We start from the raw sequence: 11784 nt of genomic DNA, 5'->3' as shown, positions 1-11784 counted from the left end.
AATTGAGGTAAAGAAACCAGCTGGGCATATTTTGGATATTGCATCACGGCTAAATTTTCTGCAGTCAATAAATTTGTCCTCAACAGCAGATATTTTTTTTTAGATTTAGAGATACAGCGCGGAAACAGGCCCTTCGGCCCATCGGGTCTGCGCCGCCCAGCGATCCCCGCACATCAACACTATCCTATACCCACTAGGGACAATTTTTACGTTTGCCCAGCCAATTAACCTACAAACCTGTGGGAGGAAACCGAAGATCTCGGAGAAAACCCACGCAGGTCACGGGGAGAACGTACAAACTCTGTACAGTACAGCACCCGTAGTCAGGATCGAACCTGAGTCTCCGGTGCTGCATTCGCTGTAAGGCAGCAACTCTACTGCTGCGCCACCGTGCTGATTATAAATTGATTGCATTTCAAGCAGAAATGGGAATTTCAAAGAAAAACAGGAAGAAACTTGGAAGAGCCAGGTCACTGCAGGAGAGACTTTATTTAACACACTTGTTGAGTACATTATAACAAGTCAGAAGTATCAAATAAATACTGATATCTCATAACAGGACAGCCTACATTTGGGTGTTTTACAGTGGTCAGTCATTGAATACAGGGGTCCAAGGAATAATAATTTAAAATGAACATTTAACAATTTACCACCGGCACGGTAGCGCAGCGGTAGAGTTGCTGCTTTACAGCGAATGCAGCGCCGGAGACTCAGGTTCGATCCTGACTACGGGTGCTGCACTGTAAGGAGTTTGTACGTTCTCCCCGTGACCTGCGTGGGTTTTCTCCGAGATCTTCGGTTTCCTCCCACACTCCAAAGACGTACAGGTATGTAGGTTAATTGGCTGGGTAAATGTAAAAATTGTTCCTAGTGGGTGTAGGATAGTGTTAATATACGGGGATCGCTGGGCGGCACGGACTTGGTGGGCCGAAAAGGCCTGTTTCCGGCTGTATATATATGATATGATTCCTCAGAACTATTTAGAAAGTAAGTAGCAAGTGTATTAGTGAGTTCCTACAGTTTACATAATTTAATTACCTTTCTAAAATAATAAATGAATAAAACTTTAAATCTGAATGGAGTTATTCTATTTAAATACTCTAAAAATTTCCAGTTGCACTATTAAATAAATAATGCTTGCAGTCAAAGATCTTGGTGATAAGTATTCAAATCAAAGCAGAGCAGAAGTGACTTACATATGTCTAATGTTCAGACCCTATTAAATCAATAAAAGATTAAAGGGTGATCTTGTCTTCAAACTTAATGGAACTAACTAGGAAGGGATCATACCGTAGAACAGTCATGGTTATACAGCACAGAAACAGCTCCCTTCAATTTAACTTGCCTATGTCAACTAAGATGTCCCATCGACACTGGTCCCACCTGCCCGTGTTAGGCCCATATTCCCCTAAAGCTTTCCTATCCATGTATCTGTCCAAATGACTTCTAAACGTTGAAGACCTCTAGACATTGGAAGCTAGGATGAGGAACCATAGATTTAAATTTGTGATTTACGTAACATACAATTTACCACTGCATAGGGTGGCGCAGTAGTAGAGTTGGTCCCTTACAGCGCTTGCAGCGCCGGAGACCCGGGTTCAATCCCGACTACGGGTGCTGTCTGTCTGTACGGAGTTTGTACATCCTCCCCGTGACCGGTGCGGGGATCGCTGGTCAGCGCAGACTCGATGTCCCCTTGCCGTATCTCGAAACTAAACTAAACTAAAAAAGTGTGGGTTTGAATGAAGTTTTTTCTTATTTGATAACTAGATGTTTTCTGCAACTAGAAAGTTAAAATAATTATTTCAAGTTTAGGAGACATTTGCAGAGATGTGGGATGTTATTTTAGTCAATGTACAATTTTGTTGGGCCACGGTACCTGGAGTAAAATAACATTCTTTGCCTCCAGCCCAATGCCTCTCAACATGATCTAAATGAATAAAACACAGTGCATAAATAGCACAAATCCTTGAACATATTACACCTTGAAAAACTTTATTTTATGTGAAACTCAATGGTTTGCTAACACTTACAGTATTAGTCTGCTGGAGAGAGGAAGGTGCATGTGGTTAGTTTAAGTGGCACACTCCTCTGGCATATTGTCCTGGTTATCCTATCAAAGACAGCTGGTGCAAATGTAGTAGTTTCAATGCAAAATAAAGTCATGTGGCCAAAAAGTCCTTCATAGAACCAGGACACGACTATTTTAAAGGACAGAATTACTAGTCCAGTTCGCAGGTTGAATTCTCTCGTACACAAGAATCAAAATGGTGCTCCTGGTCAGTATCAGAAACGGTCTCTTGATCTCGCTCGTCATCCTGCTCTCCATTTTCCTTCTGCTCTTCATTCTCTCCATCCTCGTCCTGCTCTCCACTCTCTCCATCCTCATAATGCTCTTCATCCTCGTTCTGCTCTTCATCTTCATACGAGGACCTAAAGTTTTCCGAAGATTCTCTTGACCTGTTACTCTCATGTTTTCCTGTCCTATGACACAAAATAAAAATTGGTTGCCCTTGGTTCTTGATTGGACCTTGCCTAATATCAAAGGGATCTTCAACAATTTTCTGTGAATGTTTGGTTTAAAAGGATATATTGTTTACCCCTACGTTATGGCAGTTAAAGGTAACAGAAATTCACTCTTAATTAATTCACAAATCATTACCAAAATATTTGAGATATTGAATTGGAATTTGCTCTTTCAGAATGTGAGGGGGGGAAAAAAAACGATATCAGCAATAACACAAAATGCAAAAGAAACAAATTGTCAAGGGTTCACGTTATGGAAAATCCCATTACAGACAGGTTTTGGGGAACACCACCTCTGCATTATTGTAGTTGGATATAGTGATCTTTTCTATTTCTCAGTAATGACCCAAATGCCCAATTCTGATGCCACAAATCAATTACCTGCGTTCACTCTCATGGATGCTGTCTTCAAGATCAGATATTGTGAGAGGAATATCCTCTGTATTTCCTCCTTTATCTCTCACAAATTCTTCATCCACCCCGGCTTGCCGCAACGTTTCACGGTAACGTTTCTCGGCCTCAAAGGTGGCATTTTTCTGGCAGAAGAAAAATATATGTTTTTGCACAAAGTAAAGATCAATGGCAGACTCTTTCACCGTGCAGGTAGGGAAATTAAATTATTTCTATCTTCAGCTTAATTTTCTCTCCAACAAGATTCTTCCCCTTTTGAAAGACTTGCACTCCTGATGATGGATAGAAATCACCTACATCTAGAGTCCCCAATTGCAGCATAAATCTTTATGGTTTGTGTTCCTCAGCTGTGAAGGTTGAGGCTTTCACTACTGACACAGACCTTGCTAGCGGTATGAATATTGATTTCTCTAATTTCAAGTAACCCTTGCATCCCCTCTCTCTCTGTCCTTCCCCCACCCTAGCCGTCCTGCTAGTTTCACTGTTCGTATTCCTTCATTGTTACCACCCCCAGGGCCAACAATGGACCATTGTGGGCTCCTTGTCCATCAGTGCCAGCTCACATTTCTTCTGCACCAAGTTAGGAACAGGGGACGTACAACGAGATCTGGGTGTCCTAGTGCATCAGTCACTGAAAGGAAGCATGCAGGTACAGCAGGCAGTGAAGAAAGCCAATGGAATGTTGGCCTTCATAACAAGAGGAGTTGAGTATAGGAGCAAAGAGGTCCTTCTGCAGTTGTACCGGGCCCTAGTGAGACCGCACCTGGAGTACTGTGTGCAGTTTTGGTCTCCAAATTTGAGGAAGGATATTCTTGCTATTGAGGGCGTGCAGCGTAGGTTTACTAGGTTAATTCCCGGAATGGCGAGACTGTCTTATGTTGAAAGACTGGAGCGACTAGGCTTATATACACTGGAATTTAGAAGGATGAGAGGAGATCTTATCGAAACGTATAAGATTATTAAGGGGTTGGACACGTTAGAGGCAGGAAACATGTTCCCAATGTTGGGGGAGTCCAGAACAGTTTAAGAATAAGGGGTAGGCCATTTAGAACTGAGATGAGGAAAAACCTTTTCAGTCAGAGAGTTGTGAATCTGTGGAATTCTCTGCCTCAGAAGGCAGTGGACGTCAATTCTCTGAATGCATTCAAGAGAGAGCTAGATAGAGCTCTTAATGATAGCGGAGTCAGGGGGTATGGGGAGAAGGCAGGAACGGGGTACTGATTGAGAATGATCAGCCATGATCACATTGAATGGCGGTGCTGGCTCGAAGGGCCGAATGGCCTCCTGCACCTATTGTCTATTGTCCATACCTCTAGTTTCCCTCTCACCTGATTCTCAGTCTGAAGGGTCTTGACCCGAAACGTCACCTTTTTCTTTTCTTCGCTGAGATAGCTAACTCAGCCTGAACCGCTGAGTTACTCCAGCCACTTTGTGTCTATCTTCCTTGCTTTTATTGATAGCCACACACACCAGATGTATTTAGATGATTACCACAATGGGGATCTAGGGATTTTTTCCTTGTGTAAAGATAGTATCACCATGCTGAGAGTATTCTGTTTCAAATTATTCAAGGATGTCCTTTGTATTTCTAAATTAGCAGTATTCGGGGAATCACTGCAAAATATCCAGAAGGATATTTCCATGATTTTCTAGTGGGAGAAATGCTGCTAAAACTGGATTCCTAAGCTTGAACCTCATTTATCTGGTGAACCAGTTTCTTCTCCCCACCCCCCCAATCCCTTTGAGGTATAATCCAAATTGGCTCCAAACGGTCACCGTCTAGACTTGGATAAGGAACACTCCTGGAAAATACTTGAGAGTCATTGCTGGTTATGGTACTTAGTGAGCCTATTCCTCTGTTAGGAAATGTGTAGTGAGAAAAGAAGTCCAAGAGGTGTGCATTTTGGCTGCTGGGCGCACTTATTTGACTTCAAACATCTGAGTGCATTAGAACTCACAGAAGACTTCCCGAGTCTAATTTCCAATCTGAATTATTGTGCAATAATGCTCATCTCTTGGATTCATGTTGAATAGCTTTCCACCTTCTACCACCCTTACCTGAGAGACTTGTTCAAAAAGGTACGGTCTGCTGCAGACTCGCCTTTGCATCGCCTCTAGTTCCTTCTTGTATTCGTTCTTCCTCTTGAGGTCCGTCTGCCTATAAATTGTGACAGAAAATTAAGCAATAGATACAGGAGAAAGTCATGACCATGGCTAAATTATGAGCAAGAGTTTGGCAGAGTTGGTTGGCAGAGAAATGATGGGGAGATAATACATAATTTCATCATCTCTGAAGTAATATCATGGTTCGTTTCCTTTCAACTAAAATGGGATAATAGTCATGACTAGCAATAACAAACATGACAGATAATCCATTTATATGTGATATTTTGGCGGCACAGTGGTGCAGCTGGTAGAGCCGCACCTCACAGCGCCAGGCACCCGGGTTCGATCCTGACCTCGGGTGCTGTCTGTGCGGAGTTTGCTCGTTCTCCCTGTGACAGTGTGGGTTTCCTCCGGGTGCTCCGGTTTCCACCCACATCGCAAAGGCGTGCGGGTTTGTAGGTTAATTGGCCTCTGTAAAATTGGCGGAGTGTGTCGGGGGTAGATGAGAAAGTGAGATAACTGCCGAGAACTAGTGTGACAGGTGATCAATGGTCAGTGTGGACTCACTGGGCCGAAGGGCCTGTTTCCATGCTGTATCTCTAAACAAATACAATAGTCTTACATGTTCTATACGCCTAAAATAGAAGTTTACAGACCTATGCTTTTTTAATATTCCTTTGAAGGTCTCAGCAAGGCTTTGATGAGGATCCATTGCTTTAGCCCGGATTGGTAATGTTTTACGCATGTCTTGAACATTCATTTTATACCTCTCCGTCCATTCAGCTTTCTCTACATCATGCTTGTCTCGTTCTTCCAGAGATTTTCTGAGGGGTCAAAGAAATCAGAATCCTATACAATGAAACACAACTTTGTTTTCCTACTGTTAAGAGTGCTTGACATAGAAATTTACCTTTGATGGGTCCTGGTGTAATAGTAAATGGGTGCTGGGTCATTGGTGAATGGGTGCTGGGGCATTGCTTAAAAGCTTCAGTTCCTGCCAGAGTACTTGATGAACCATTATACTCAAGACTAGAACTGACAGCTGGAACTGTCCGAGTTGCACAAATAACTCCAACTCTGGCTGGCATGGACACAGTGGGCCAAATGGCTTCCTGAACTCCAAATTCCACAATGGACTTTTGACAAGAAAGATGCTGATGTAAGTTGGCTGTGATACAAGTTCAGATTTGTCCAAGTATGTTATCCAAGTATATATTGGGTATTCCAAGTGTAAATTGTAGCTGGCCAAAGTATATAAACACAAGCTGTTGTTGGCTTACATGCCTGTCTAAGTTCTTGGATATTTCCCAGGTGTTATTTGTATTTGGGCTGCTAAATAATCAATTTGTTGGCAGTTAAATTGGAGTTGTAGTTGACGATATGTTTAAGTTGTTATTGGCTATTATCGCATTGTTGTTGTTGAACTATTTCGGCTGAGCTGGGTGAACTGATGAGGGGGTATGGGGAGAAGGCAGGAACGGGGTACTGATTGAGAGTGATCAGCCATGATCGCATTGAATGGCGGTGCTGGCTCGAAGGGCTGAATGGCCTACTCCTGCACCTATTGTCTATTGTCTATTGTCTATTGATGATGGCTGCCATGCAGGTTCTTTGATATTGAACTTTTCACAAATCTTGCATTTTGCTAACAAAAATCTATCTTATTGTCTGCTGCTATAAAAAACATAAAATGCCAGACCATTCCTGTTGACTGCTACCTTGGCCATAATCCAGACCCAGCTCATTTGAACCTATTCCCACCACATGATGTCCACCCTAATTCACTTTCAGGCTCCCCAGGTTACCCAATGTTATTAATGGTTTATTGTAGGAAGGATTTGCAGATGCCGATTTAAACCGAAGATAGACACAAAATGCTGGAGTAACTCAGCGGGACAGGCAGCATCTCTGGATAGAAGGAATGGGTGATGTTTCGGGTCGAGACCCTTCTCTAGACCTCTTCTGAAGAAAGGTATTGACCCGGAAGGTCTTCACCCATTCCTTCTCTCCAGAGATGCTGCCTGTCCCGCTGAGTTACTCCAGCATTTTATGTCTATCTTCATTATTAATGGTTTATCTCCTTCGTACTGCTCTCTCACCTTAAAAAACTTTCTTCATCATCACACTCCTTAAACATAAAAGCTGATCAATGACCCCCCCTCTCATTCAAATAGAATCTCACTTAGCCCACCTCCAGTACAAAGACAAGTTTCAATAAATAGTGAAAATCTTTGACAGAAGCGTATTAAACCGGTCTTTGTATTCCCTTCCCTTTACAATCTCTTGGATGTGTCCATCTCTCCCACTTGTTCAATCTCCTCAATTGTTTCCATCTATTCAATGCTAGTTAAAATCCTTTGATCAAGAACATTTATTATACACATGTAAGAAGGACCAAGGTTAGGACCTTCCTCATCTTGTCTTGCCAACAATGTCAAAAGGTCAGGCAACAATCCTTCTTCAAGAGTCCTGTCTCTACGCTGTATAGCTTGATGACTCAATTCAAAAGCCCTGAACAACTAATTCTGCACGACATTCCCAACAGTTTGTAAAGGAGTTCAGGGTGGCACGGTGGCGCAGCAGTAGAGTTGCTGCCTTACATCGCCAGAGATCCATGTTCCATCCTGACTACGTGTGCTCTCTGTACAGAGTTTGCACGTTCTCTCTGTGACCGCGTGGATTTTTTCTGGGTACTCCAGTTTCCTCCTACATCCCAAAGATGTGCGGGTTTGTACGTTAACTGGTCTCTGTAAATTATCCCTAGTGTGTAAGATAGAACTGGTGTACAAGGTGATCGCTGGTCGGTGTGGACTCGGTGGGCCTATTTCCACAGTGTATCTCTAAAGTCTAAAGTTTAAAGAGCAAGCAGTCATGGTAACAGTTCAGTAATGGAGGGGAAGACATTAAGCTGATCAAATCTTTTGAAATGCAGTTGTTACATGTTTCAATTAGTGATTTAACAAGCATTAGTTTTTATTTGCTGCTATTTCAACTTAAATTGTTTTTTATTGTTGTATACTAGTGGGTTATTAGTCAACATACAAGGTAAGTTGTTGGCTGTTATTCAAGAACAAGATCTTTCTGGTTGCTTTGCATGGCTGCTATATATATAAATATTGAGAATGCTGAATGAAGAAAGACCAAGAAAGAGTAAAGGATTTTATAAAAGTAAGGAATTCCTCCATTTTGTGCTATGTTGTCATTGCATTACTTTTTATTGCACTGTCATGCAAGAAGAACGCAAATTGTATGTAGTAAACACCCATAAACATTAAACAATTAAAAAAAATTATGATTGGAGGATAAATATTGGATTGGATTTGTACATACACAAGTTTTTGAAGGACGCAGAGTGAGTTTATCAAAAAAAGGCATCTGGAATTAACAAAAGAACAGAGTAAAACTAGAGTTTAGATGGGTTACACTGGGCAGTTTCGGAGGACCAAGCTTCAGAACGGATGTCAAGGCCGATAGTAGACACAGGAAAGTTTTACTAAACTAGTAGCAGGGGATGAAAGTCCAGAAAAACTAAGACAAACCAGTTAGAGTAGAAAGAAAAGGAAGAGTTACTAGAGGTACTTAAATTATAGGATTTTGATAGAGTAACTAAGGGGAAAAAAAGGTGCAAAGACTGAAAGGTCAATAACCATAACAAACAGATTTAAGTTAATTGGTGAGAAATATTCAGAGCTGACATGAAGAAAAAGCATCTTCAATGCATCTTCAAGATAGACACAAAATGATGAAGTAACTCAGCGGGACAGGCAGCATCTCTGGAGAGAAGGAATGGGTGGCGTTTCAGGTCGAGACCCTTCTTCAAACCTTATGCACCCTGCTGTAATTAAAGATGGAAAGGTATTAAGATGGAGAGGTTTCAGAAGGGAATTGGATAAAGGGGGTGATTTTCTGGGCAAAGGGGAAAGAACAGGGGAGCAGGAACAACTTGTATTGGTTTAGTGTAAAGCTCATGGGCACAATGTGTGCAGGGTCATTGAAGGAAACTCATTAAAGTGTAATAAGAGGCTGAAGCCTCAATCCAAATTTAACACAAACAAAAACCTCTTAGCTTAATTACTGATCACAGGTGACATTATAAGCTCAGACACAGACAGACTCCATAATCCATTATTAGGTCATTTATTTTCAACAAACTAAAAAGAAACATCAGGTGTATTAACAACGACCATTTATGCTTAAACTTCCAGTTTTGTTTACCTGACAGCCGACTGCCTTTTTCTTGCAGCGTTTGTTGTCGAGATGGGAAGCGTATGAGAAAACAATGAACGGATATCACTGAAAGAATGACTTTTTTTCAAGTGAATCTGTGCGTTTTTATGGGAATCCTATAAATGTGACAGAAAAGATTGATTTTACTCTTGCAAAACATTATTCGATTTATTTACTTACTGAAATTGATCAGAAAATGATCAAAAAGAAATTAGGATAAATAATCGTTCTGGCGCTGCGGTTGATGATGGTTAAGTAAATACTAATTTATATGCACATGTAACTAGAATCAAAAACTTCAAGTTGGATGTGCTTATTATCTGATTCCCAATAATGTAACTTTATCGTTTAGTCTGGCTCATTCAGTCAGTTCTGCTGCTCTTGAAGAGACTCTTGACTTCTCTATCATGGAAACATAGACACATAGAAACATAGAAAATAGGTGCAGAAGTAGGTCATTCGGCCCTTCGAGCCAGCACCGCCATTCAATACGATCATCGCTGATCATCCAAAATCAGTACCCCATTCCGGCTTTTTCCCCATATCCCATGATTCCCTTAGCCCTAAGAGCTAAATCCAAGTCTCTCTTGAGAATTCTCTAGAATGTCAGTATGTGGCAGTACGAAATGCTGGAGTCATTCTGCTGGACAGGCAGCATATCTGGAGAGAAGGTAGACACAAAATGCAGGAGTAACTCAGCGGGAGAGGGAGCATCTCTGGACAATAGACAATAGGTGCAGGAGTAGGTCATTCGGCCCATCGAGCCAGCACCACCATTCAATGTGATCATGGCTGATCATTCTCCATCAGTACCCCGTTCCTGCCTTCTCCCCATACCCCCCGACTCCGCTATCCTTAAGAGCTCTATCTAGCTCTCTCTTGAATGCATTCAGAGAATTGGCTTCCACTGCCTTCTGAGGCAGAGAATTCCACAGATTCACAACTCTCTCACTGAAAAAGTTTTTCCTCATCTCCGTTCTAAATGGCCTACCCCATATTCTTAAATTGTGGCCCCTTGTTCTGGACTCCCCCAACATTGGGAACATGTTTCCTGCCTCTCACGTGTCCAAACCCTTAATAATCTTATACATTTTGATAAGATCCCCTCTCATCCTTCTAAATTCCAGTGTATACAAGCCTAGTTGCTCCAGTTTTTCAACATATGACAGTCCCGCCATTCCGGGAATTAACCTAGTAAACCTACGCTGCATGCCCTCAATAGCAAGAATATCCTTCCTCAAATTTGGAGACCAAAACTGCACATAGTACTCCAGGTGCGGTCTCACTAGGGCCCTGTTCAGTCTGAAGAAGGGTCTCGACCCAAAACGTCACCCATTCCTTCCCTCCAGAGATGCTGCCTGTCCCGCTGAGTTACTCCAGCATTTTGTGTCTACTATCACTTGAAAGGCTTTGTCCCACCACCACCACCTCTTTTCCAGCCTTCTCCCCCTTACTAAAATTAGTCTGAATAAGGGTCCGGGCATGAAACGTCACCTATCCATGTCCTTGAGCGATTCTGCCCTATCCACTGAGTTATGGCATTGCTTTGTGTTGAAAGAACTTTGCCAATTCAAGCAAAATCCAAACAGTGAAGCTGAAAATAAAATAGTTTAACATATACCTTTGATCCGATTTTACTCTTGTCTTTACTTTGACGTGGCGGCAGCTTTGAAGTCTGGAGTTCAAAAGGCACACATTTTGTTGTCTCCTTTGTCTCCTTTCTTGCTTCTCTTTGAAATGCATTGTACAGTTTTGTGTAGTCAGGGATTTCTGGATTTATCCTTGGCTTGAACTTTGGTTTTTCTTCCAGGAAGGCCAGCTTCTCCTGTCTTGTCCTCATGGAGCTTGTCGTGCCCGTTTTTTTGCTTGGTCTTTGATCTATGGGTGCTGCGGCTTTTTTGAGCAAATCCTCAGCTCTCATCTGAATCCGGATTTTTCTGTAGAGTTCGTTTTCTTTAAGGGATGAAGGGGGGGGGGGGGGGGGGTGAGGATAAAAAAATACATCTATTAACGAGAAAAATACTCGCCAATAGACTTGGAAATAGTGATATATTGTACCAGTGCTTTTTTAGTGGACAAAAGGTGCCAGTACACATATCAAATTAGGCTACACCGACCGATCAACAATTTTTTTCCATCAATATAGCCCCTTCTGTTTTGATTTTGCTACCAATCAACCTGAGTTAGTAAACTAATAACCAAAACGTTTTACATCAATGTTTTAGTTAAGTAAAATATAAAGATTTTCAGTTGAGAATACAGTGGCACAGCAGTAGAGCTGCTGCCTCACAGCGCCAGAGACCCGGGTTCGATCCTGACTACGGGTGCAGTTAGAGCAGAATTTGCACGTTCTCCCTGTGACTGTGTGGGTTTTCTCCGGGTGCTCCGGTTTCCTCCCACATCACAAAGATGTGAAGGTTTGGCTTCTGTAAATTGCCCCCAGTGTGCAGGATGCGAAAGTGGGATAATGTATAGAACTAGTGTATGGGTCGAAGGTATCACAAAATGCTGGAG

At 42.0% G+C, this 11784-nt stretch overlaps 1 protein-coding gene across 1 annotated transcript in view; it reads right to left on the bottom strand.

Annotated features, from left to right (window-relative positions):
* Window positions 1-470: 470 nt before the first annotated feature.
* fam161b (FAM161 centrosomal protein B) overlaps window positions 471-11784 on the bottom strand; it is a 28167-nt gene continuing 16853 nt past the window's right edge. The window contains exons 5-10 of the mRNA XM_078406893.1: window positions 10892-11223; window positions 9259-9386; window positions 5700-5867; window positions 4996-5095; window positions 2908-3062; window positions 471-2484 (exon numbers count right to left, since the gene is read on the bottom strand). Coding sequence (XP_078263019.1) covers window positions 2223-2484; window positions 2908-3062; window positions 4996-5095; window positions 5700-5867; window positions 9259-9386; window positions 10892-11223 — 1145 coding nt within the window. The 3' untranslated portion in view covers window positions 471-2222. The remainder of the gene's footprint in view (window positions 2485-2907; window positions 3063-4995; window positions 5096-5699; window positions 5868-9258; window positions 9387-10891; window positions 11224-11784) is intronic.

Source organism: Rhinoraja longicauda, chromosome 10 (assembly GCF_053455715.1).
Source record: "Rhinoraja longicauda isolate Sanriku21f chromosome 10, sRhiLon1.1, whole genome shotgun sequence".
Classification (NCBI taxonomy): Eukaryota; Metazoa; Chordata; class Chondrichthyes; order Rajiformes; family Arhynchobatidae; genus Rhinoraja; species Rhinoraja longicauda.
The sequence above is the reverse complement of the archived record's forward strand: the minus strand, read 5'-3'. Positions and strand labels throughout refer to the sequence as shown.